General features: G+C 39.8%; 1 protein-coding gene across 2 annotated transcripts in view; it reads left to right on the top strand.

The window, feature by feature from the left end:
* Positions 1-26,352, top strand: part of LOC139736869 (Y+L amino acid transporter 2-like) — a 68,013-nt gene extending 41,661 nt beyond the window's left edge. For both annotated transcript variants that reach the window (XM_071647531.1, XM_071647532.1), the window contains exons 2-10: positions 4,849-4,974; positions 10,107-10,203; positions 11,193-11,237; positions 12,099-12,222; positions 12,589-12,692; positions 13,244-13,340; positions 22,271-22,420; positions 23,833-24,010; positions 24,965-26,352. In XM_071647531.1, coding sequence (XP_071503632.1) covers positions 4,849-4,974; positions 10,107-10,203; positions 11,193-11,237; positions 12,099-12,222; positions 12,589-12,692; positions 13,244-13,340; positions 22,271-22,420; positions 23,833-24,010; positions 24,965-25,026 — 983 coding nt within the window. In that variant the 3' untranslated portion in view covers positions 25,027-26,352. The remainder of the gene's footprint in view (positions 1-4,848; positions 4,975-10,106; positions 10,204-11,192; positions 11,238-12,098; positions 12,223-12,588; positions 12,693-13,243; positions 13,341-22,270; positions 22,421-23,832; positions 24,011-24,964) is intronic.
* The last annotated feature ends 217 nt before the right edge of the window (positions 26,353-26,569 follow it).

The raw sequence follows: 26,569 nt of genomic DNA, 5'->3' as shown, positions 1-26,569 counted from the left end.
TATACATATGTGTAAGTACATGTACCTATGTTTGTGTGTGTGTGTGTTTAGGGAGAGAGGTGGTAGACAGGTCATTGAAGTCGTAGATAAGTTTTTTACATGGACCTATTATTCTACAGTTGTGATGGGTGTGCAAAAGGTAGCCCAGGTTTGGATGTTTGTGTTTTTGATTATTGCCACACAGAGAAAATAGCATTGACAAATTCCAGCAGTGCAGTGAAATGGTCTTGTGTAGATGCATCAGGGGATGCATTAGCTATATACTTTGTCGCTCAGAATTCCATAAGGGAACACACTCAAAAAAAAAAAAAAAAATGACTGCTATAACAATAAACATTATCTTTACTGGGTCCAGGATTTTAATGAAGTAGAAGTGTTACTCTTGAGTGGAGTTAGGAAATGTTTACACATGAAACATTCCTTATCCTACTATACTCCGTATTAAATCATCCGTTACTGTTAGTGTGTATGGCTTTTTGAATCCACATGGTTTGAATGAATGCCTCGGTCGTGTGTGAAATGTATTTCCTCCTTTATGGGGTACTGAGTACCGAGGTACTGTATACAGTGTATTTTTCACATGCGTGGCTATCTTTTCCCGTCCGTCGTATGTTGTATTGCAGGATTCGTGCAATGCTTGAGTAGCCACACGGATTAATGATTTGGAAGGGAATAACAAAACAAAATGAAGATCACAAATCTAAGGAAAGATTATATAATCGAGGGACACCGAGTTTCGTTTGTCATGTAGCACGTGTTGCCACACTGTGCAGTGTGTAAAGGTTTGTTCTTGTGTAGTAATATCGGCATATCGGAAAGACCGAACCCATGTATAAAAGCAATTTCCACCATCATTTCACGCCACCCTCATTTCTGCGAAGGGAGTGGTCATGTTGATCAACAGCGCTTGTGTACGCATAGGCTTTTCCCGCTGTAAGTGCATCACTAGAGTTGGTAGTTCATTGTGTACACTGATTGTATATTAGCATTGGTTTCCGTTTCCAATACACTGTCTACGCACCTGTCTCCTTGCGCTGTTAATTGTCACCATGGCGAATCTAGTCATGACGACATCGTCGGAGTACAGACCAGACACAGAGATCATGACCCATCATTGGTGCGGGTGGCGAGCTAGGATAACGGCCATACCCTTGACAGTGACTCGCATAGCTTGTCCTATGATTAGGCCTACAGGAGACATTCAACACGTGAAACGTCTCCCAACAATAATATAGGGGAGGGGGGGGGGGAGGGGGGAGGGGGGGGGGGAGGGTAAATTGATATGTATTGGTGAAGTTGAATACGTATGATACAGAAATCTAAATAATCATTTCATCCGGGAACATCTCTACAGCTGCTGCAAAGTACACACAGGCGTAGTAGACGCGCTTGTGGGAAGGTTGGTAAATTCCGTGGTGTGTGGATTTTTCTTGCGATGCCTCGAATTACTGTCTTGATGAAAAACAGACATATTAAGTCTCTCAGTTTATTATGCCCCTATTCAAAGGTTTGTTTGTTTGTTTGTGTGTTTTGTTTTGTTTTTTAAAGAAAGGAATTTTTACTTCGTTAGTTATTCTAAGAATCAGGATCAAGTAGTTATGATTCTCACGAACACAGGAAGGGTCATAATCATGCCGTATGACGTAATGCTGAATGTACTTCACGCCGGTTGCTAGAAGGCATTGAGGAAATCCATAAACCACCAGTATGAAACTGACTGATTTTCCGCTATGCATTGTATGTAATTGAGGGAAGTTACGTTGAAACGTTCAGTATTTCAAAGATGAATCTGATCAATGTGAGAAAAACAAAGGAAACAATTCTGAAAAAGAAAGAAAAGACACACTGAATCTTGATTTATCGCAATGTGACTCCTCATCCAGCCAGGCTATTCGTCGTAGAATCACACTCACATAGCCTATATTACAGCGATATGTAGCCATGCCTCCATAAGGGGTCGTATGCCTATAATAAATACAATTCATCCATTCAATGCTGTTGGTCAGTGAAGGCTTGTGGTTTCGAGATTTTCATGCATGCATTGCAACAAAGCATTTGCGATAACCGGTACAATAGTAGTATGGCACGTGGTATGCGACCAGACGCTGTATCTCTCCGCGTGCTGGCTGTTAATTGCATGCACTTGGCATTAAACCAATCGTATGCGATATATCCGCCTTTGGGCCCTTTGGGCACAGGGAATATTGCATCAGACAAGTTTGCATTCCCACGCACCGAGCATGTAGCCTTGTGTGTCCAGGAGGTAATTGCGTATCATTTTCATAGTATAGACCGGTGATTACCCTGCTCTTCGGCATGTTCGGTGCCAATTCGTCATGAAAACACAACAGAGAAAAAATGGACAAAGTTGCGTGTATCTCTCATTTCATGTCATGTTGTGATCACAAGCAGTTTAAAAACTTCTTTTGATGATAAAGAGGGGTTTTTGTTTCGGCATGGACCTATTAGGTCCATGGTTTCGGTAAGAAAAGCGGGAAATTCACGTGTCTGTCGAGTCGACCATCTGCAATAATTACATTGTATTTGCGATTGATTGACGCAGTCAACAGATGTCGTAAACTGAGTTTATGCTCTCTCTCTCTCTCTCTCTCTCTCTCGATTGTTTGGAGGGGTTATACCTTGTGTATGATTTTACAAGCTGTGTACTGGAAGGAGGTCGAAACATGTTTAAATTATTTGATCTTTCTTTCTCAGCATAATTTGCATGTTTCTGTGATGTTAATGTGACTAACAAAAGACATGGCTAACCAGATAGGGAACATGCAAGTTATGCTGAGTCGAGGGGAAGGTGCATTCCAATGTCTTTTGTTAAACATTTCAGTACGTTAGCAATGATTGACAGATGAGGTCATCTATGAGGAATATTGGTTTGCAAGGATTTTTTTTTTTTTTTTGTGGGCGTTCCCAAGTGATCTGAAGAAAAATAGAAGAAAAAATCGTTGAAGATGTATGGAATGTTTCCAGATATTCGTTTCACCGCAAAATTGATGTTGAGGGTATCATAAATCAACACAAATCAACATGCATTTTAATTTCAGGGGCCCTTTAGGGTATAGTCTGCAGGTGGTAGATGAAATTAAGAGGCATCAGTATATTTTTTTTTATACCATAAACGATGGAAAGGTGGAACGCAGAAGCAAAAGCTTTCCTTTATGTATACCTGCGATGTATGCCCGTGGCATTTTTTATTAGTTCATCTTTCCAACATTAAATTCTTGTGCGTTTGATGGAAGGCTGAAGAGACTATTTAGCTGCTGTTCTATCACGTTATTATAACCTCGTTTATTCAGCTTTTAGTCGTTTTTCGGATGTGCATGAATTTCTTTTTAAAATCCAATTTTCGTTGATTGAACGTTCTTTCTGATTGATTGTGCGAGACCGTCATTTCTCGTTGAATCACAGCGAACGATTTTGTTCCCAAAAGGGGCCGCACTTTTTTACCCGCCGTTCTTTTCTCCATTATATTAAAGAAAAAAGAAGAAAAAAGAAGAAAAAAAGAGCCAAGAATTATGAATTTTAGGGTTATTTTCGAAATTACTATAGGACCACAAAGATTTGCGTTCATTTCAGATAAAAAAAAACCCAAACAACAACTCAATGTCATAATATTACACATATGGGGGCGTAGAATGAAGAGCTTTGTAATGGAGGTCAATGTTTTTAGTGTTTTTTATTACGTCACTGACTTTTTAATTAATTTTGTGGATGTTCTCAGGCCTACGCTGTCGTGATCACTTGACCGACACGGTGCGTCCGCAGACACATTGCACCAACCTATTAATAATATCACGCGCTCGTCATGGTCTCAGACTAGCATAGCCATCATACGTCATGTATTTCATGCCGTTCAATTCACTTTATTATCGTGACGTAAGAGTTCTACTGCTGTTGAAAGGAGTACATGTACTGGTAGTAACATACAAAAGTAGGTCTATATTTTACAGCCATCATCCGTTTGTTCTGCGAGATAGCGTAAGGCTTGATATCTACCATTTGCATCAATGTTTCGCTCTTCACGGATCCACTTGCTTGTAGTATCATTGGTAGTGTTGACATGATGACAGTAATAATGTGTCATTATCTCTAGGACGTCATGAATGTATCTCTTCCCTCAGGGTAATTTGGCTGGTGATGTCAATGTCCGATGTACACGAAGACTCCCGCTATGCCGTAGGCGACAATACTTTGTCAGCGTGTTATCTTCTTCCCTCATACTAATTGTCTTTCCCTTTTTCGGTGTTAGCAGCTTACAAGCGAGATGTTAATCTGTGATTCTTTCTGCCCATTCGAAGAGGCGCTCTTAATGAATAACAAGGGTGCCGAAAGTGTAGAAATGCATGCCATGAATAAGATTTTTGCCCAGGATTTCACAACTAAAGATTGATTGATCCATAGATTTGATGGTCTGGGTTGTGTTTGTGAGTCGAGTGTTTGATATTGAATTGTCTGTGTTGGCATAAGTGATTTGGGAAGTGATACTGTAGTGTCAAAACAAATTACGAATAGCTTAAAACAGCAAAGCGAATGTACAATGTATATCCACGTGCTGTTAAACTTGTCATGATCTTCACAAGTGTACATCATTAGGATGCTTACGATACCTTGTACCTTCACATCCTGCCGAAGATCGAAAAAAAAAAAAAATGGTTGAATAATTAATAATACTGCTGTCGTTAAATTGCGTAAGGGAAGAAAATTTGAGGAAAGGGGCGGAATGGACGACAATGACAGGTATTGCCAGTCTTCTTGATAGTATACTGTGTAGTACTGAGTAACATCAACTGTACTGTGAGTATAATTGTCTGATTTTGTTTTTCTTTTCTCCAGCACTCCTAACTTTCGTGAACTCGTGGAGTGTGCCGTGGGCGACGCGGGTCCAGGATGTATTCACGGTGGCCAAGATTATCGCTCTCCTGGTCATTATCGGCACCGGCCTGGTCAGGATCGCAATGGGTAGGCATAGGTCGCAGTGGATCGGGACCACCGATGCTGGGAAAAATGTTATCACTATCTGTGTAGTTAGAGATCACTGTCTTTGAGATTTATGTTCTTCCTGCACTTCTTCTGACTTTGTCTTCATTTTTGGTGTCTTCTTCATCGTCTTCCTCGTCTTCGTCATGTCTTCTTCTTTTCCTCCTCCTCCTCCTCTATCTTCTTCTTCCTCTTTTTCTTCATCATCATCTCCTTCAGTGTTGCTGCTGGTATCTTCGTTTCATGTTTGACATACGTCATGCATCACCCAAGAAGTTTAGACAAGTTTAGATAATGAAATAGGGAATTCATTGGCAGGGATCATTGTTGCCATGAAAACCGATGTCACCTATTTGTCGTAATAGAAAATGATATTTTGATGAGTGCAGCTATTAATGTGAGGATTGCGGAGGGAGGGTCGCAGCAGCGCAGGGGGGGGGGGGGGAGGGAAGGGGTCGGTAAGTGGTTTAGTGGTAGGAGATAAAAAGCATTGAGACGGGATAACAACAGACGAGAGATGCAGCGGAGAAGGGTCGCAGCGGATGAGGGATCACATTGGAGGAAGCGATACCATGGCAACCGGCGAGGACTCTCAACATTCTAGGACTCGCTCTCACTCTATGTTAGATAATTGTGAAAGTTGCTATAACAGGGCTCGACACTAACGGTGGCCCGGGGCCACCAAAAACGCGCGTCGGGCCACCCAAATTTCAGAAATGAAGATTTTGGTGGCCCAATCGGGCCACCAAAAAGTCGGATAATTGCCTTTACTTTTGTAGATGGACAGCGGTAACAATCGGCTCCGTAAGATGCTAAAATAAATGTCAGATGTTTGCTTTTTATTTTGGAAATGAATAACGGTAATATTTGACTCCAGAAGATGATGAAATAAATGTGGAATGTTAGCTTTGACGTTCGGAAATGAATACTAATAACATTCAACTCCGTACGATGAGAAAATAAATGCCGGATGTTTGCTTTTTATTTTGGAAATGAATAACGGTAATATTCGACTCCGTATAATACTAAAATAAATGTCGGATGTTTGATTTTATACTACGTTCAGAAATGAATAAGGATAACATTCAGCTCCAGAAGATGATAAAATAAATGTGGAATGTTAGCTTTGACGTTCGGAAATGAATACTAATAACATTCAACTCCGTATACGATGAGAAAATAAATGCCGGATGTTTGCTTTTTATTTTGGAAATGAATAGCGGTAATATTCGGCTCCGTATGATACTAAAAGAAGTGTCGGATGTTTGGTTATGCGTTCGGAAATGAATAAAGATAACATTCGGCTCAAGAAGATGCTGAAATAAATGTGGAATGTTAGCTTTGACGTTCGGAAATGAATACTAATAATATTCAACTCCGTACGATGAGAAAATAAATGCCGGATGTTTGCTTTTAAGTTGGAAAGTAAATAACAACAACATTCAGCTCCAGAAGATGCCAAAGTAAGTGTCGAATGATCCCTTTGACGTTCGGAAATGAATAAACATGATATTCAACTCAATATAGATAGTAAAATAAATACTGGATGTTCACGTTCAGGTGAATGATAAGAATAATGTCTCATGTTTGCTTTTATGTTCGAATGTATATAGCAACAACATTCAGCTCCGGAAAATGCTAAAATAGATGTCGGATATTAATTTTGCTCTGACGTTCGGAAATGAACAACAGTAATATTCAACTCCATATGGTAAAATAAATACCGGATGTTCACGTTCAGGTTTGAAGTAAATAGCAATAACAGATCAGCTGCGGAAGATGCTAAAATAGATGTCGGATATTAATTTTGCTCTGACGTTCTGAAATGAACAACAATAATATTCAACTCCATATGGTAAAATAAATACCGAATGTTCACGTTCAGGTTTGAAGTAAATAGCAATAACAGATCAGCTGCGGAAGATGCTAAAATAAATGTCGAATGATCCCTTGCCCTTTGACGTTCGGAAATGAATAACAATGATATTCAACCCCGAATGATGATTAAATAAATGTCGGATGTTTGCTTTTACTTTCGAAAGTAAATAGCAATAACATTCGGCTAAGGAAGATGCTAAAATAAATGTCAGATGATTGCTTTTACGTTCGGAAGTGAATAGCAGTATAATATTCTGCTCCATACGGTGCTAAAATGAATGTCGGATATTTGCTATTACATTTCGAAATGAATAACAGTAACTTTCAGCTGCGTTTGATGGTAAAATATCTTATGTCTGATGTCTGCCTTGACGTTCAAAAATGAAAAACAGTAAAATTCGGCTCCGTACAATGCTAAATTGTCCGATAATTCATTTCACTTTCGGAAGTGGACAGCAGTAACATTCGGCTCCGTACGATAATAAAACAAATGTTGGATGTTTGCTTTTTTAGTTTTAAAATGAATAACGGTAGTATTCTGCTCCGTACGATGCTAAAATGAATAACAGATTATTGCTTTTACATTTGGAAATGATTAACGGTATCAATCGGCTCAGTGTAGTTATATACATTGTACTATACAGTAAATGACTCAAATACACGCATCTGATAGGTCGCATGGCTGCTGACGTAAAAACTAATTATCGCAACTTGTAATCGTTTGGAAGAGCTCTATCGAAATTCCAGTTGACGATGGTCGTATTTATCTAGGGTAATCTCTTCAGTGTTGGCGCTGCTCTTCTAGAGAGTCCTGCCATGATTATGATCAGAAGTAAGATGTATATCACAAAGATAATCTGTTCTTTTTAATTCTGAATGATTGGCATTGCAGATGTTGCGTTTTGTCATCATTATTATTGCGATGTGAGTATTTTTATTGTGTGTGTGTGTGTGTGTGTGTGTGTGTGTGTGTGTGTGTGTGTGATAAAAAAAATATCGCCGTGATACAGTAGAACATAGTGAGGAACCAGTTGATGTTTATAAGTAAATTTGGTAGGGCATTATGCTGCGCTGCACTTTTCAAAATTGTGGTAGAATATATCACTGGGCACACTGCGTGATTGAGTAAAATCTGTTGTTAACCGAACTTGCAATTTGTAATTTATGTTAAGCAGAGATTTCTATGATTAAGGCAGTCTCCAATCTGTTTCTCCTTGACAGGACTTTATTTGCATCTTTCCCTTTTTTCAGTTTCACCTCCCCCTTTTTTTCACTCTGTGTACCACATGCGCGCTTTGCCTTGTGAATCGATCTTGTTTTTAGTATCGACTCCAAACCGGAAAGAGTGTCCTATCTGTACGCAGCGTGTGCCCATTTAAGTTGGCAAGACTGTGCTATACGTCCTTCCGTTTATGCTCAATGGGTTTTTGTCCCATTCAAGAAGCAATGACTAGTTTATCGCTGTGACATTACAGAGCAATAAAGAGATTAACCCATGAATTTAGATCACCCCAACAGCAGGGTTCACAAAACGGTCACCTAAAATGCTGAAAATCACAGATTTTTAGCTCACCTGAGCCAAAGGCGCAATGAAGGTATTGCGATCATTCATTGTCCGTCGTGCGTTGCGTCGTATGTATAACCTTTTTAACATTTTCAACTCCTTAAAAATCCCGTGAAATGACTTTTTTTACCAAACTTGGCAGGTGATATCCCTGTAGTGAAAGGATCTCGGTTTGATCAAAGGGCCACCACGATTGGGGGGGGGGGGGCAATTATCATTGCTAGGGTGATCGAATTCGGCAATTTCGCGGTTACTAACGTTACATTTAAGCAAATTTACTTATTTGCTGTTACAACTGAAAGTCTAAGTCAAAATCTTGTTAACATCATGTTCATCTTTCGGGGGATTATGATATAGAAACGAATGAGTACAATTAAACAATAGAGTTGCCATGGTAACTTTAACGGTCATCTGGTTATTAACGTTACAAAAAAGGACATGGGAAAAAGAAAATAATATCTTATGAAAAAAGTTTGCAAAATTGAAAGTAACAACAAAGTTTCGCACTAATTTCAATTTGAGAATCATAACAAAATAATGTTCCAGCAAATATGTTTAGCATTTCGACAGATAAAATTTCTATTTTAGCTAGACTCCCAAAAGCGTGGTTAGTAACGTTACGGTCATTGGTAATTTTTCCAGAGTAACTCCGCAGGGCATTTCGCCGTATTGTACGTGATAAAATATCACATGACCTCTGGAATGTAAAATGTTTTAATCTTTTTCACTTCAGCAATATCAGAGGCACCCATTGTAATTTGCATTGAAATGAATTTAATTGTCTCCAGTCCCACATGTTATACATTTCAAATGATGGCTTGAAATCTTGCAGAGAACAACGAAAATGAAAAATAAACTCTCCCGAATATGAAAGACCTTTAGGATTTTTAGCTCACCTGTGCCGAAGGCTCAAGTGAGCTATTGCGATCGCTCTTCGTCCGGCGTCCGTCGTCCGTCGTGCGTAAACTTTTACATGTTCATTTTCTTCTTGAGAACCCCTTGACCGATTTTCACAAACTTGGCAGGTAGCATCCCTAGGGGGATAGGATCTCAATTTGTTCAAGTGGGCACCATACCCCACCTGGGGGTGGGGGGGGGGGCAGAGGGGCCCAACCCCCCCCCCCCCCCCCCCCAAAAAAAAAAAAAAAATTAAGGAATCTTAAAAAAATCTTCTTCTCTAGAACCAGAAGTAGTAGTAGTAGAAGTAGTAGTAGTAGTAGCAGTAGTAGTAGTAGTAGTAGTAATATGATAATAGAAATTATCGGACCACAGACGCTGTTTTCTGATACATTTGATTATAAACCACCGCATACACAGGAGTAATGATCCATGATGATAATTATTATGATCACCTCATCTCATAGCAGATGGCTGTGACGAAAATCGCTCTTACATGATCATGATAGCTATATAATTTTCTAATTCGTCCTATGGACCAGTCTGATTGAATTTGCCCCGGTTTTCAGGACAATTCAAACGTGGAACGGAATTGCACTGCAAAAATTTATCGCAATTTTATTCGCCAGTGGTAATGTGTCACATAGCCGTATTTGCTAATGCTTGTGGCTTGTTCGAATCTTGCAGTGGTGTACCGGTACTATTCTGATACTCTACACTGTACATGTATTCTTCAGTCTCTGCTTTATATTTTTCCATACTCATCTTTTCACAGGTCATACCGAAAATTTCCAAGAACCTTTTAAGGGCAGTGCCAACGGACAGAGTATAGCCCTGGCGTTTTACGGAGGCCTGTTCGCCTATGCAGCTTGGTAAGCCGGAGGGATGTAAGCTTGGTAGCTTTTCAATAACTGTCGCTCTTTTTGTTTGTTTGTTTGCTTGTTGTTTGTTTGATCATATTGTAAGGTCATATTTGGAAATGTCGTTCATTATAAGAACTGGCTGCTGTGAAATCGGACCAAAAAACGAATGCACATCGCCTTCGTGTTTTCTCTACCCAATCCGCACGTGATCTCTTTTGTTAGCATTATCATTCATTGTAAGTAATCAAGAATATGGAACGATATTGATTGACAGAGAGAGAGAGCATTACCCTATAGGTCCATTTTTTTTTTTTCCCGTAGCGGTCAGCTATAGTTGATAAAGAAACGAGCGTGATAAGGTCTTATCGAAGAATTTCCCAGGGTATTTTGTGGAGGTCTTTCTGTCCGGCGTTTTTATGCAGGCTGAACCGCAGGTTCGACCTCGTGTTGCGTTGTTATATACCTCAAGTACGCTAACGTCGTACGAGCGATATAACTGCAGCATGAAGTTAAAATGTTCAATTCCAAGACCAAGAATATTTTTGAACCCGCAGTGAAATAAAAAAGTGTACCGTCATAATAGTGATTTGCTGAGCGGAATCCTGGTTAAAGGTGATCACATTTCCTCATATTGGTGATCTTCATACATATATCATATAGAAAGCAATGATTCCTGTGAATCATACCATGACCAACTGGTCTAAGTTCTGATTTCCCGCTGTCTGTTATGATGATGATGATGATGATGATGATGATGATGGTGATGAAATAGCATTTATATAGCGCCGTTTATCTGTCGAAACATTCGAAGTCGCCCGGCTCCCATAATGTGTTACGCATCACTTACAAAGTTGCTGGAAAAGATAAGTCTTCAGTCCAGATTTGAAGGTATTGAGGTTTGTACAATTTGACTGTATTGAAGTTCATATGAAGGTAGTGAAGTTTTTTGAAAGTAGTGAAGTGGACGTGTTTTTTTTTTTTCTTCAATGACCTCACAGGAATTACCTGAACTACCTGACTGAAGAAATCAAGGAGCCCACGAAGTAAGACTTTATTGTACTCCTTTTTTTGTTTCATATTTCTTCCTGCAAGTTTACTAGGGAGTGGGAGGGGGGAGGGGGGGGGGGGGGTAAAGGAAATATGACACACATTCAACTTCGTGATATCGGTCACGCTAATCAGATGTGCATTTTACAAATTTTCATTTGGTTCACACGTTTCTTACCTTATGTATACTGCAGTTATGTTATGATTAATGTGTGGATGTTGATTTCATAGCGTGTCATACTGAAGGAATATTCTTCTCGTATTTAAGTTTATTTAACCTCGTTTAGAACGAAATCTTTTTCATAGAGATAAACGAGGTTCACGTGTTAATGAAAGGCATTGAAGTATCGTGTTTGGTTTTTTGTTTCGCCAGTTTTGGGATGTACATTATTGTCTGTATGTCTTACATGATACATTGATATATTTTGTATTACTTATGATGTTTGATATATATGTATCACTCATAGGCCTTTTTAGGCCGGCCGTCCGTGTGACGGGTGTGATTTTTAATAAAGAATAAACTATACTACTACTACTACTTCCAATTTAGTATTCTTGAAACTTGTCAGTCAAGATTCAAGTGAATCATCTTGAAGAGGAAAACTTGAACGAACTCAGAACATGAAGAACAAATTTCAGCCAAAGTTGTGAACATTTGTATGTCTGAAAGTCAGCCCCTCTTTATTACCTCCCATGAACAAGGTCTTCAGAAATAGGCACCCACTATAGCACACCTGCCGTTTGAAGCACTGGAAAAAAAAATATCCTGTGTTCTCATCGAAGTGTTGAAATTGAGATGTTCACAGTGATTGTTAGAATTAATACTCTCATTTTCCCCCTTTTGCTGTCTTGCTTAGAAATCTGCCACGAGGTATCATGATTTCGTTGCCCATGGTAACGATTATCTACGTCCTGGCAAACGTGGCCTATTTCGCGGTACTCTCGCCCGATGAGCTGGCGGCTTCCAACGCCGTCGCTGTGGTGAGTTTCTCCCTCGCCATTCTCGCGCTTTTTAGCCCGTCGTCTTTTGACCCTCTTTTGCCTGTTGTATGTTACAGTTTGTCCTTACCTCACCTATCTAGAAAAGCGATATCCTGTACCTCCAGCGCGTATTCAATGAAAAAAATTTCACCCCTTAACACAAAGATCTTGCAAGGCTTAAATGTATCTCATTAATTATTAAAAAGGAGGATGCAGGATTTCTTAGTTTATCATCTTTTCAGTCTTCTTGGAAGAAAAGATATGTATGCTGTGCATGCATTGACGCACTTTGAAGAGTAATAAGAAAGGTATGTGAGGTGTAGTTTGCTAATCGTTTCGTTTCTTCTGCGTTGTTCATTTTGGCAGTCGTTTGGCCGGAAAGTGTTCGGCCCAATGGCGTGGATAATGCCAGTGTCCGTTGCCATGTCAACGTTTGGTGGTGTAAATGGTGGATTCCTGTCTCTCTCCAGGTGAGTATCATCCGCCTTTTCAAACATTCTGCCATCTCTGATACCTCTTTTTACACGGCCGTTGTGAAAAATGCTCATCATTGTCGGCTTTTATGCAGTGTCCTGATAAAGAATATCTTCTTTCAACTTAGTTGTGCACATGAACGTTTCTTATACGACAATACCAAAAGGTATTTCTCGTTTGAAAACTTGCCCATTTCTTTCCCGACTACATGTATATTATTACCATGAGAACTCTACCAAGTTCGACGTGTGTAAGTGAATAGAATACGTGACCATCATTAAGATTGTTTAAACAACCTGACCAGAGCTTGTTCTATGATTAATTATAGAGAGATAAGCGAGCCAGATGGTGTATAATGAACCTGGTCTGAGCTTGTTCTGTGATTAAGAAACCCTTGTGAAGAGAGATAAGCCAGCTAGGTAATGTATTATGACTCATTAAACTATCTACCACTCTTCGGTGCCAAGCTCACGCTCTCTGCTCCTCCCCCCCCCCCCCCCTCCCCCATCTCTCTCTCTCTCTCTCCTTTCCCATTCTCAAACCGCAGGTTGTTCTTTGTGGGAGCTCGAGAGGGCCAGCTACCGGAATGGCTGGCAATGATTCAAGTCAGCCGCAAGACGCCCATGCCTTCACTAGTCTTCACGGTAATAATTCTGTTCACAGTTCATTTTTGCCGAACGGGGATAACTTATCTACATTAATCGGTGAAGGTAGACTCCAGTCATTCATTGCAAGAAGAACAGAATAGATTATGATGATGGTTATATTGCTTTTCTTATTCTCATTATCGGTTTTCTTTGTTATATCATCTATTACTGTTATGGTATTACTGTGATTGTAATAGTTGCAGTATTAATAGTTTTGCGTGTAGTAGTGGTGGTAGTAGTAGTAGTAGTTGTGGTAGAAGTTGTAGTAGTAGAAGATGTAGTAGCAGTAGTAGTAGTACTGTAGATGTAGTAGGAGAATATGTTATTTACCCAGATATCATATTCAATGTGTTAGTACCATTCATTCAGAAGACCCTGCATGTCCATGATATCGCCCCAGCCTTGCTCTGTATCAATTTATAACTCTGTGTCTGGAGGGGCATAGTGGCCTAAACATTTCGTTGCAGGGATACACGCATGGAAAACGATTCAAACCTTGTATCTCGTATCAGTATGTGCAGAGCCTTTGCCAGTATACCACAGCGGCCACAATAAGTGAGTCGTGACAGAAAGGATTAGTTTCTGTCGTAGGAGAAGATGGACCATGGACAGATGAGGAGCAACATCATTCATCCTGATTTGTACCCATCTGAAATTTTTGTAACTCGGTTACAAGGATATGCATTTGTGCAACCGCCATAAGCGAAATAAACCTATAGAACTGTTACGATTTTCTTACGTGGAATTGTATTTCACTCGTCTTAGGAAAGCAATGTTATTGTGGCTGTGGTGCGTGAGCTTGTTTACGTATTTTCATGATATTTGTTGCCCATTTTTATGCCTTGCCCAACGAAGTGGCCGGAGGCATTATGTTTTCGGGTCGTCCGTCCGTACGTACGTCCGTCCCGTTTTGTTTTTGTCGATATCTCAAGAACCGTGAAGTGGTTTTACATCAAACTTGGTATGAGGGTATATCCTGGGGGATAATACTTTGTTTGGATTTTAGGGTCACGGGGTCAACGGTCACGGGTTATTTTGTGGAAAAAAAAGGTTGAAAATTCATGTTTTTCTCCATATCTTGCAAATGGTTCAAGGTATCTTCATGGAACTTAGTATATATGCTTGTTCCAATGGACAGTGATTATCTAGGGAAGTTGGGGGTCATGGTTCAAAGGTCAGGGGGTCAAAGGTCAAGGTCAACTCCTCAAAATGTCACTACTTTCCTTATATTTATGCTATGCCTGAAGGTTTTTTTTTTTAACTTGATGTATACATGTATTACCCAATATATATTCTGTGGGAAGTTTCTTGCCAAAAGGTCAAAGGTGAAGTGAAAGTGCTGAATTGCACTTTTTCCTCCATATCTCAAAAGTAACTCAAGGTATCATCATGAAACTTACATATTTATGCATGTTCAACCTAACAGTGATTCTCTTTGGAACTGTGAGGTCAAAGGTCAAAGGCAGGGTTTAGATAATGCTATTTTCCCATTTGATACTGAAATTATACTTTTTCTCAATACCTTGAAAATTACTCAATGCATAAACTTATAAAAGGGTCAAAAGTCAAGTAAAAATCATCAGTTCCCCAAATACCTGCACTCTGACATTTTATTCATTCATCCAATTGAACCTAGTTCTAGGAAAGTGAACATTCAGCACATTTGTGTCAAACCTGTCATTTTAATATTTTGCCAATTGTGTGAAACTGTCATCACACATTGTCAAGACATTGTACTATAGACCTATTAGGAGAACCATGCGTTATTGCGGAGGCATATCAGTCGCCGTAGCGATATATCTGGGTTTTTTTTTTTTTCCGTTTTTAATTTTAGATTGTGTAAGTGTGCACGTATATTTTGGATCTTGTGATGAAGCATAGCAGACTTGAGATTTCTCTAAAACTGCCTTTGATTATTGTCAATTTTGCTCTTGTCTGGGTGCCCACACCCACACCACGGTATAATCCCTCAATCAAATTCAGTGGTGTAAGGTAGGACAAACGTTTGGCGATGCCTGGAACGGCATATAGGGGGACAATCAGCTCCACGCTTAGGGTTCTTAACCTTCTTGTATGTGTGTGTGTGTGCGTGTGTGTGTGCGTTTGTGTGTATGTATGTTTGTATGTGTGTGCAAACCACACGCATACTTCTTCGGATTAGTCTCGCATTTGTCAGTTCGAGGTGAGTCGCCCCAGCATGAAGCGGGCAGGTAGTCACCTGTCCCCACGTGACAGTAGGTGACTGCTTTTCGTCCAGCGGAACAGGCATTATGCCATATGCCGGTAGCCGACCTTAGTTCTTAATGGACGCACTGTTCTGTCTGGCTGAGTGATGAAAGCTCTCATTCGGAAAAAGGAGGAATTACTTTAGAAGACACGTGGTGTTTTGGACACATGATAGGTCCACTCGAATTTCATATAGTGACCAGACAAGTTTTCACATCGCAACGTTCAGTCCGGGAAGGGCAGGAAAAGTAACCTTCAGTGTTATGCCGTCTGGAAAACAGGTCAATTACCTTTGAAGAATAAAAAGGACATTCGTGAAACACTAATCGTGTCTCATTGTCATAAAAGTTACATTCATTATTGTCTGCATGCAGGAGTGTAGACAGCCTCGTAAAAGAGGGCTGGTACGTGTTACAGGAGAACGAGATTTTATCGATCAAACACAAAATCTGCAATTGTCAAATAACGGTAGACCGACACACTCATGTATGCACTGTGTAGAATAACGTCTCCTCAATTTAGGGAAGATTTCTGTCAGTCTTTGAGAATGACAAAGATACTTAGTATTGTGTTGATTGCATGTTTTGGCACACTATAGCCCTCCACATAATATGTGATTCTGCCCAATGAAGTGTGCGCGTCTTCAAGTAACGTGGTAACGCACCTTGATTGTCAAATAATTGATGTAACTTTAGAAACCGATTCTGCGGTTCCATGCCGACGGAACCTTAGTCTTTGCTGAACCATTCACAGTTCAGCGGAACCATTTTATGCTTCGTGATAACACCAGCTACATTATTGGGTGGAAATGGCAAACGATCGCCCCGGAAGTCGTTGCACGTGTTAGCAGCTTGATCAGAGAGGTGAGGCGATAGGAAACGATACTTTGTTTTGTCACAGCTGGTCCTTATCACAAAATACCAACGTGCGAGAAATCGATTGTTTGGTGGCTTTCTGCACGTAGAATATTGGGAACAGCGCGCCAAGCTATGGTTACCTTGTTCAACATGACCTTCAAACACGGAGTGGATAGATCAATCTTAAACAACATGTTCACTCCTTGTGTAAATTGACTTTATCAAAAGTGGAAGCGAAATGAGACGGTAGTATGAAATTCATCAAAGTCGGACTTAAGTTTAGATAATTATGTAATCTGAAAGTTCGACATACTGTGAAAACTAAATGGTTTAATTCTGTTTATTTTGGAAATATTCGTATACGGGCATTTGGAGGACTTCTTGGGCGATGACCCCATGACCTTATCTAACTGGTCAGTGTCATTTTGACCGATTTTACTGTTCCATCGTGAAAATCTGGAAACGATCTGTTTTTTGTTTTTGTTTTTTGGTAGCATTTTCGTGTAATTTTGTAGTCGATTTATTTCAATTTCTTTAAATTGCCAACTACTAAGTAAGTGCAACACGGTCAGTTCATGTGCTATTTTCGTCTGTCGTTTGATTTGATGCATCTTCCAATCTTTTTTCTTGTCATCTAAAGCGCCGTTTCCGTTCCTCCTGTACTCGGAGGGTCAACTGTATCATACGATGCTCAAAAGTTTTTTTGGCAAAGTTTTTGTGAGATTGGTGGAGGTGATGCAAGAGAAATGATGCAAATTCGGCCTATTGTATATGTCAATCCACCTTAATTTTACCGAAGAAGTTTTAAGCTCAAAATTTTGAGGAGAAATCGTTCACTTACAGTAATTCGACGACGCGGCAATGGGGGGATGCTCTGCGCATGCGCGAGACGGTTCACAATAGGCGCGGTCAGACTGGCAAAAGATCGAGAAATTTAAGATCGCGATCTGCAAGATCTCGAAGTTTTGCCAGTGTGACCGCAAACTTCCCGTGAAACTTTCCCCAAAACTTCTCGCGAAACTTCCCACATCAACTCGGGATTTTTCCCCCTCCCCCTCCAAACTTCTCGATCTTTTGCCAGTGTGAACGCGAGAAACTGAAACTTTGCGATCTTTGTCACGTGACCAGTCCACCACCTGCTTGCGGGTAGTGTCTCCGAAGCGCGAGACCATTGTCATGTACAGGTGTACATTGTTTCGTCACAATCACGAGCCATCGGTCTGCGCGCTCTTTCTTCTTTCTTGCGCGCGCGCACCAATGCCGGTGTGATCGCACGACAAAAGATTGGGAAGACTTCCCGATCTTAATCTTCGCGATCTTTTGCCAGTCTGACCGCGCCCATTGTCCAACCCGGGATCGGAAGGAGGCGCGTCATAGGCGCGGTCAGACCGGCAAAAGATCGAGAAGTTTGGGCCGCGCGCAAGCAAGAGTGCGCCGTCCGATGGCTAGTGATTGTGACGTAACAATGCACATATATCTGTACATGACAATGGCCTCGCGCTCCGGAGGCACCGCCCGCAACAGATCGAGAAGTTTCGCGAGAAGTTTCGCGGGAAGTTTGCGGTCACACTGGCAAAACTTCGAGATCTTAAAGATCGCGATCTTAAACTTCTCGATCTTTTGCCAGGCTGACCGCGCCTTGATGACAGCTCGTTAATAACAGCGAGCTTTAGACCTGCGACGCGAACGCTAAGACGACGCAGTCTCCCAGCTTTTAAATAATGGAAACAGCTGTCTCGCGCATGTGCAGATTACCATTTTGTTTTTGCATATTAGCGTTGTCTTAGCGTTCTCGTCGCAGATCTAAAGCTCGCTAGTAATGTCGTTGAAATAGTGTGGTAGGGTTCAACATACACGTTCGATTTTCCTGGGCATCTTGTACTGCGGCAAAGGAGAGAGATGCGGTAGAGGATTGCGGGTGCGTGTATGTGTGTGTTGTACAGGATATGACAGGCAAAAACATTTCGAGCCGTCTGACTGATTGTTTTGGCTTTACCAGTGTGATTGAATATATATATTTCATTCTATCACAAATTTTGCAGGTATCAAACGAAGCAGATAGCCATTTGCTGTGGAAGAGAAATTTATATTTGTGTGTGCCAGTACAGATTATACTGTAACGTTTTTATCGACATTCTCCTGTGGAGGTTTTGTGACAGTCTAGTTGATAACGAGTTTGTCGAAGGGTTAATCCTTCTAAAAAAGAAAAAAAAGTTGGGAGCACAGTAACAATTAGCTGACCATTGTCCAGGACAAGGACATGAAAAAGGGGAAGTGGCAGATGGCGAAAGTGGTAGTTACCTGAGTTAAAGTGGGGATCCTAAAACGGGCGATGTACCCCATTCACTTGCTAATCACTGGTCTGTTCTTCCCGCGATAACGTGTGTTTTCCGTGCAATTCTGTAAAGGTAAATAATATACGCACATCGCTCGTATAGCTATGTGTCTGTTAAGTTGGTTTATGGCCTTTTCCCCCCTTTTCGAGAAGTTTGTATTTGTAGTCCCTTTTGTGGTCGTTTTATCTTTCGGTGTGCGTCTTAGTTTTTGTTTTGTTCTATTTCTCGTTTTTTTTTTTTGACGCGCTGTCCCGTCCTGACATATTAAAATATCTTTCAATATGTTGTCTAAAGACGCACGTGAGAAGACCTCCCTGTAAGTGAGGGGTCGCGTGTGATCCTTGGGCGAGTGTACCCGTATGTCTGCGGCTTTTTTGTTCCCCTTCCGCTACTCCTCCCACCCCCACAAAAAAAAAAAAAGAGAGAAAAAAGCTTCACCATTTTCACTGTTTCACACATATGTTGGCCTCATGTAGACTCGATCAGAATGCAGGTTTGGGGAAAAACATTGAAAAACACCATTTAACCACTAAGCGTTTTCCTCACGTCTGTTTTTTATAATGAGTCCAAACTTGCACATTAAAAACAAAAGTGGTAACATTGTAAGAATGAGCATTTTACATTTAGAAGCCAGAAACCAGCACGAAGGACTTTTTGAAATATTTCGTGGAGATGCGACAAAAGGGGAAAAAAAGCAAATCAAAACACACACACACACACACACACACACACACACACAAACACAAACACCATCTTCGATTGCTGATGGAGCACTGACCTATCTGATGTTTATGGTATCGATGGTTTTTATAGCTGAGAGCTGGATGCCGGCGGCACGTGTTGTGAAAGTCACGTTAATGACATGCATGGTAATACACGCCCGCTTCTAAATTTGCTCTCATAACACATCCTGGAGCAGGCGGACGAACAGTGCGTGACCGGGCTACTGCATGGACGGCTGTGGAAGGTTGATTTTGATGCCAATATTACACCAAATCAATTCTTTTTCTAAGCTCATAGAACATACACACGCCCACACACACATGTATTTATATATTATATTTATATGATTATATATACTGTAATCCTGAGAAATAGGTGGTACAGTATTTCTGGCATGTATATGTGTATTTCAAACTCTAAATGCCGACAAGTTCTTCTTCTAAAAGGGAAAACCTTGTTGATGCACTTTCACGGGTGGGGATGGGGGATTACAAAATAAATCAATAGCAAAAATAAACAACAAAACACGCGACTATCACGTGATTCCTGAGCAAAGCTGAAACTATACCAACCCTCAACCTTCAATCATTGTGTTAAGTTTCTAGCAAAGCATTTCACAGAAATCGGATCGTCTAGCCGTAAGATATACGATAGGTGGCTGGCTTTGGTTTTTCTCCCTTCGAGAACTGAGACGAGTGAACTGTGCGTGGAAAATACTTATAACAGTAATTTCCCTCATTTAGCTTGGAAAAGGGTTATGACGTACAATTTTACAGTGTTTCAAAGCCACTTGCCTGCTTAGCACCATGTATGAATATTCATTAACCGCAGGAAGAAAAAAAAAATCGCCTCAGAGGCTGCGCTTTGAAACTGACACGAGCTGCAATGTTTTTCATAACGTGTCAGAAGCAATAGAGCTGTCGTCTGGCTAATGATTTTACTCCCAGACTCCATTAGCTGTATGTTTTGTCTTTCTTATTTTCACACAGTGGGCATCCTTTTGTGAATTCGTAGGATAGATTAGACACGACAAGATAGTGTCCGGCGTACCGTTGCTCATTAAGAGATAAAATTCTTGTTGTTTAGATGACAGGCACGCTAACTTTTCCCCAGTATTTTCCGTTTCGCAGTCTAGGAGTGCAAAGTTTTCCAGAGAAAGTACTTCTGCCATAAGTAGCCGAAGTCCGTGTTAAATAGCGTCCTTTTGTCGGGATTTTATTTGAAATGGTGGGACATCGATTATATCTGGCGGCTCATCGGGTTGAAAAGCGGGTTAATGTAGTCTCGATTGCTTTCGAATGTCGGAGATCAATTGTCTTTCCCAAACACGCATTCCAAACTTTGGTCTTTTGCCCGAATGCCCTTTCACGCCTTCGTATTGATGTTCGTCATTGACAATATTGATTAAATCTCCGACAACCTGGCAAGGAGAAATGGGATATGATTTTCTGTTTTGAGTTCCAAATTTAGATTTGAGACATAATTATTTGCCTAACCTTTTGAATCGTGACTGTGCCTTAATTTAGTAGATGTTTCCTGTAGAAATGATAATGGTGAGAAACACTTTGTCATATATATATATATAGCTGCGACTAAAAGCTCGCGGTATATTCCTTGTATATTAACCTCTGTCTTTATGACTGCTAAGTTGCAGTTATGTTTTAGTCTTGTTAAATCATATCCCCTGTGTTTGAATATTTTATGCCCCCTTCAAACTTGAACTCAACGCCCTTTTCTCTGACCCTGTGACCTCAGAAGGATAGTTAGTCTTGTTACCCAGTCTTTTTTCCCTTCAAACCCATGAACATTTTCCTCTTTATTGCCAAAGAGTAAATGCTTCCTTTTAGCGTAGAATTTGCCAGATCATTGTTGTCTTTTAACCCAGCCCTTTCATGTCATTACATTTGATGTACTGGCAGTGAGAAGCTGAAATGCTTTTATCTAAAGACAGGAAAATTATTATTTCTGTCTTTGTTATTGTGTTTCTGTTGGCTTGCACCTCTCTTCTTGCATTGATTTCCTTTGAATGACGCCCATACAGCCAAGGCCTAGATCTCATATCTTGTTAGCATCTGGTTGTCATTCTTTGCAATCCACTTTGATGTCGCTGTAAGGGAAGGTTCCGTCCATCGTGTATACAGTATGTCAAAAAAAAAATGCTATCCACTTTTCGTATTGATAACACCCAATATGTATGATTAAATCGTCTGAATGTTACTTCAGGGTCTTAGAATATAACATCTTAGCTTTATTTGCAGAAAACCCTGTTCACAAATTGGTTAAGTGGTCACAGAGAAATGTGGATTGATGTAAAGCATGTCATGAGTCTGATTCTTCCAAGTTTAGCACTTGGATAGCCATGCTCTTGGAAATGCAAATTAATGTGTGAACACAATAAATTGACAGAACTTGGAGGGAAGAGATTTATGACATGCTCTACAAAATTCCTCATTTCTCTTTGACCACTGAAGCAAATTGAATGGGGTTTTGCAATGAGTTATAGTTTCATACCCTGAAATTGTATTTGGATTGATTCACTATTTTTAAAGGTATCGTAGCGGAGGTACCGTTGTAATTTTTTGGGGGAAATACGGTATAAGAGGGTGTGTGTAGAACAGTAACTGGCTACCGTCTTGTCAAGCACTACAGTTTTCCATTCATCATCGTCATCGTAAGATTCACTTCCAGTGTGTAAGGTGTGCTTCAGATGTCAATGAACTGAGTCCCATTTGCAAGATGAATATTCCTTGATAATTCTCTCTCTCTTCTTCGTCTCAAATTATAGTGTTTGCTGTCGGTGATGTATGTGTTCGTGCCTACCATCGACTCCCTGTTAAACTACTTCAGCTTCATGACTTGGCTGTCCATCGGTGCTGCTGTCTGCGGACAAATTTACCTCAGATTCACCCGCCCCGACATGGAGAGACCGATAAAAGTAATCTATTCCATCTCCTTTATTAATGTCATTATTACCTCTATAGTTCAAATGTTCTGTTAACCCTAACCAGGCCGGGCTTTTTGGCCTGTTCTGTGACCGGGAAAGGGTTGATTCGACTCCCCCCTGAGATCTCAGTCATTGATAGTTCAATCACCTTGAAAATTGGCACATACATTACTTGTTGCGTAATCTACCAAACTATAAAAGAAAAAATTTGATTTTTCATTCTTTATATTTTATATTAATTAATATGCTTGAAATCATAAATTTTGCTTAATTCAGAAAATAGAGCTAATGGCATCCTCATTTTTGGTGCATTATTCCTTGTAGCATTCCTAACAATGGTCTTGATAAAAAATCTGGTATCAAAGTTAATTTCTTATGTATTCTATTGTTTTTTGAATTTCTTATGTATTTCTTTGTTTTTCGACCTTTTGGGGTTTTTTCGTTTTTTTCCTCAAAATTTATTACAGAACCTATTTTAAGCATAATTATGCTAAAATTAATTGATTTCAGCCATTGAAAGTGAAAATCATCATATCTTTTTTTGAAGGTGAGAAAACTCTATTTGCATATACTTTGTGCACAAAATCACGTTTTGGAGCCATTTTTGGTCTGACAAGCATGTATAAAAGGTCGTGCAGCGTCGTAACGGTATGTCCGATTTTTGCGAAAATGATGTCATCAGATGTGCAAGACTTGAAAGTAAAAAGTCAGCGAGCGACACGGTCGAAAAAATTCGCCAGTAGAATGGTCACAGAAAATGTTGAAAATGGTCGCAGAAAAAGGGGGGAGATTCAACCCCCGCCCTTTTATTGTTAAGATGATTTCATTTTATCATTTTCATTTTAAAACATACTTTTTGGTTGGAATTAATGCTGTGCTCTCTCGGTAATTAGATTGACCTTCAGCTGAACAGTTTTGTTTGCTTTGCCATGAGTATTGATTTCACCCATCTCGTTTAACTACAGTATTTGTGAAGTAATAGAGAGCAGGAACTAATTTGATGTGATATAGACTGTAGAGAAAGTCAGAAACAAAATATTTTATGTCATTTACAGATAGATAAACTTACACAGGTTTTTTTGTATGTGTTCTTTCAGGGGGGTAGAGGAAATAATACGAAACATGTTTGTGTTTTGAAGCTCACTTTATGGAGGAAAAGAGGAAAAAGCTCAAATGTTAATTATGATCAAACAATATTCTGTGAAAAAACAATCAAATGATACTACATTCTTTTTGTCAACACATAAAACACTGACAAAGAACACAAGATGTTATGATGCCAAGAAACAGCACCTAATGCAAGTACTGTGTTTTGTGTGACTTGATGAGTTCTGATGCTGATTAGATGATGAAAAGTTCATATTTAAGTCTTGGTTGCTTGCCTGTGTGTTTTCTACCTACAGTACCACATCCTGCTTCCAATCACCTTTGTCCTGGCCTGTGTGTTTCTGGTCATCATGGGTACAGTGGCTGCACCCCAAGACACTCTTATTGGTCTGGCCATCACACTGACAGGCTTTCCAGTCTACTTCCTCTGTATCTGGTGGGAGAACAAACCAGCTGTTGTCCTGAAATTTAATCGTAAGTGCAAATACATCATGAATGATGACGATAATAGCTCATCTTCATATTGAATTTGAAATCAATAGAACAGTTTATGACTGTGCTATACCATTTTGTATGATTCATTATGGTTACACCTGATAATCAGACTTGCCCGCACAAGTTGTCATGTTAACCCATTTAACAGGATTTAAGAGAGTCTAAAAGTGGTTTGATATCAAAACATTTGAGTAAATATATTAGCACTGAGGGTATTGACAAAAGAGTAAAATTGATCATTACAGCCTTGGTGATGATAGTGGTAATGAACTGTCTCCCCCGCAAATCGAACTCCTTCACTTCTTAAAAGCTCAGCTTAGTCAGTGACTGAGGAAAAATGTAGATCTGTCATTCAGGCTTACTAAAGTAAACTTTAATACAAATTTACAAGTGCTTTTGCTGTTTTGGCCACTAAATGACTACACACACCCACAAGGTTATATTGAACTAATGATAAGTATATGTGTCAGCCGTCAAGCCCTTCATCTGTCTAAGGACATTTAAACTTGTGAAGAAGTCCGATATTATGATACAGAAGACAGAGACACTTCATAATTGACTGAATGATATGAGATAAGTGTCTTATTCGTCTAAAAGCCATACTAACACAAGTTTAAGGCTTCACGAGATTATTTTGATACAGATGTTAGGTATTGTAGTCGCTGTTTTTTCTTAATTTTTCATTAGGTAGATCTAAATCAATATGATACAAGTTAGAAAAGCAGGCAGAAAACTCAGCCCATTGTTGTTGAAAGTACAAGTTACTTACCTCATGTAGGGGTTTGTCGTTCCTAAAGGGTCAAGGACTATGAAGGTATTGTGTAGAGAGTTGAGGACCATGAACAACCAGATATTGACACCTCTTACCCCCCCCCCCCCCTCCCCAACCCACTACTTCATCAAGCTATTCCAATCTTGTTTTTCTATCTGTAGGAGCAATCACCCGCATTGTTCAGAAGCTGCTGATCGTAGTCGGAGAAGAGAAGGAAGAGTAAGTCATCTTCTTTTGATGGACGCGGCTCAAACATCTCTGTCTCTTCGACTCTTCTGTTCTAGTCATTACACAAGGACACATGTTCATCGAGTGTGGATTTTTCAAGTGTGGATTTTTTCAACCAGCTCCTTCATCTGTGCCACAAAGGGGTTCTAGAGGCACTTTTTGCCCAATCTTCTGTCCATCTATCTTTTTTTTGGTAATAACTTCTCATTACCATGAAAACCTTAGACCAGCATGAGCTGTCATAGCCAAACTTGGTCTCAGAGCAAAGAACAATACAAAGGTAAACTGAGATCTATTAGAACAAAGTCACCAGGAACTGGTCATTATTCTAGTCATTATTCAAAATATTCCCTGAAATTCTGCATTGTACTATGAAAGACAATGGTTCAGCAGTTCTTGTCCTATTTCTGTTCAAATTTTAAATTACAATTTCAATTGTAAAAACTTTTTGCCATGATTGAAAATCTAGGTCTGATCAATTTAAGCTGTGACAGAGCAACTTACTTGTTGGTTTTCCAGTGTAGGAAATGTATGGAGATGGGTAAGAGCAATTGAACTTTGAAATATGACAATTTTGGCAATAATTGGAACTTGAATTCTGTCAAAAAAAAACCAAAAATAGAAGAAGATGTGGTACAAAAGGATTGACTTTGAGAATGGAGCTTCGATTCGAGTGATTCTCTTGGTTAGTACCAGGATATCCACTAGTGAGTTTTTTTTAATGCATAGTACTCGCCACTCAACAGATACAACTTTAACGTACAATGCAGATCCAATAAAAGGTGTCTGGCAACTTAGATGTGTGTGAGGGCGAGGTCGTGGAATGTATTTGTGATGTGTGACAAGTATTTTGTGACAATCTTTCATGTTGAGAAAGATACACTCTGCTAGGAAACCACTCAAAGAAACCCAGAGTTGAGAGATGGTCTTAGATGAAACCAAGGACTGGTCTAGGGTTATTAGAAACAGCTGATGGAGTTGCCAGTTTCAAATGTGTATATGTTGGTATCTTGGCTGAAGTTTGGTTAACTCTGGTGCACATAATGGCAAGTGGGCAGTGTGGCCTGTATGCCCTTTGACTGTTGTTACAAAGACAGCAGCTTGTGTCACAGTGTTTAAGATCTCCACTTAGAGACATTAAACCTCTCTCAACTGAGTTTCGTGTGAAATGTCACAGCTTTTTAAAAACTGGTAAACATTAAAGTTCAGCTGTTTGGTTTATCCAGTACATTGACTCGATGCACTGGTTAATAAGAGTATGTAGATAGGTAAATAATCTGGAAATTAAAATTTCAAAGTTGCTCTCTCTTTTTGTCTTTTTTTTTTTGTCTATTGGGAAACATGATTATTATGGATATATTGGTCTGAAATATTGTAGTGATATTTTGAACTCAAATGTGCCTCATTGTTCGTATGGATTGAACTCACCATTTTTTAAAGGGAAGAGTGGGTATTGACTGACAGCAATTTAAAGATGAAAGCTACACTGCATTTTTCAGTCACAGGTCTTCCAAACAGTATGTCTATGATAATGGATG

This window comes from Diadema antillarum, unplaced genomic scaffold, assembly GCF_040938485.1.
Source record: "Diadema antillarum isolate AM-2024a unplaced genomic scaffold, OU_Dant_1.0 seq00000672_RagTag, whole genome shotgun sequence".
Taxonomy (NCBI): domain Eukaryota; kingdom Metazoa; phylum Echinodermata; class Echinoidea; order Diadematoida; family Diadematidae; genus Diadema; species Diadema antillarum.
Note: the sequence above shows the minus strand (reverse complement) of the source record. Positions and strands in the feature narration are given on the sequence as shown.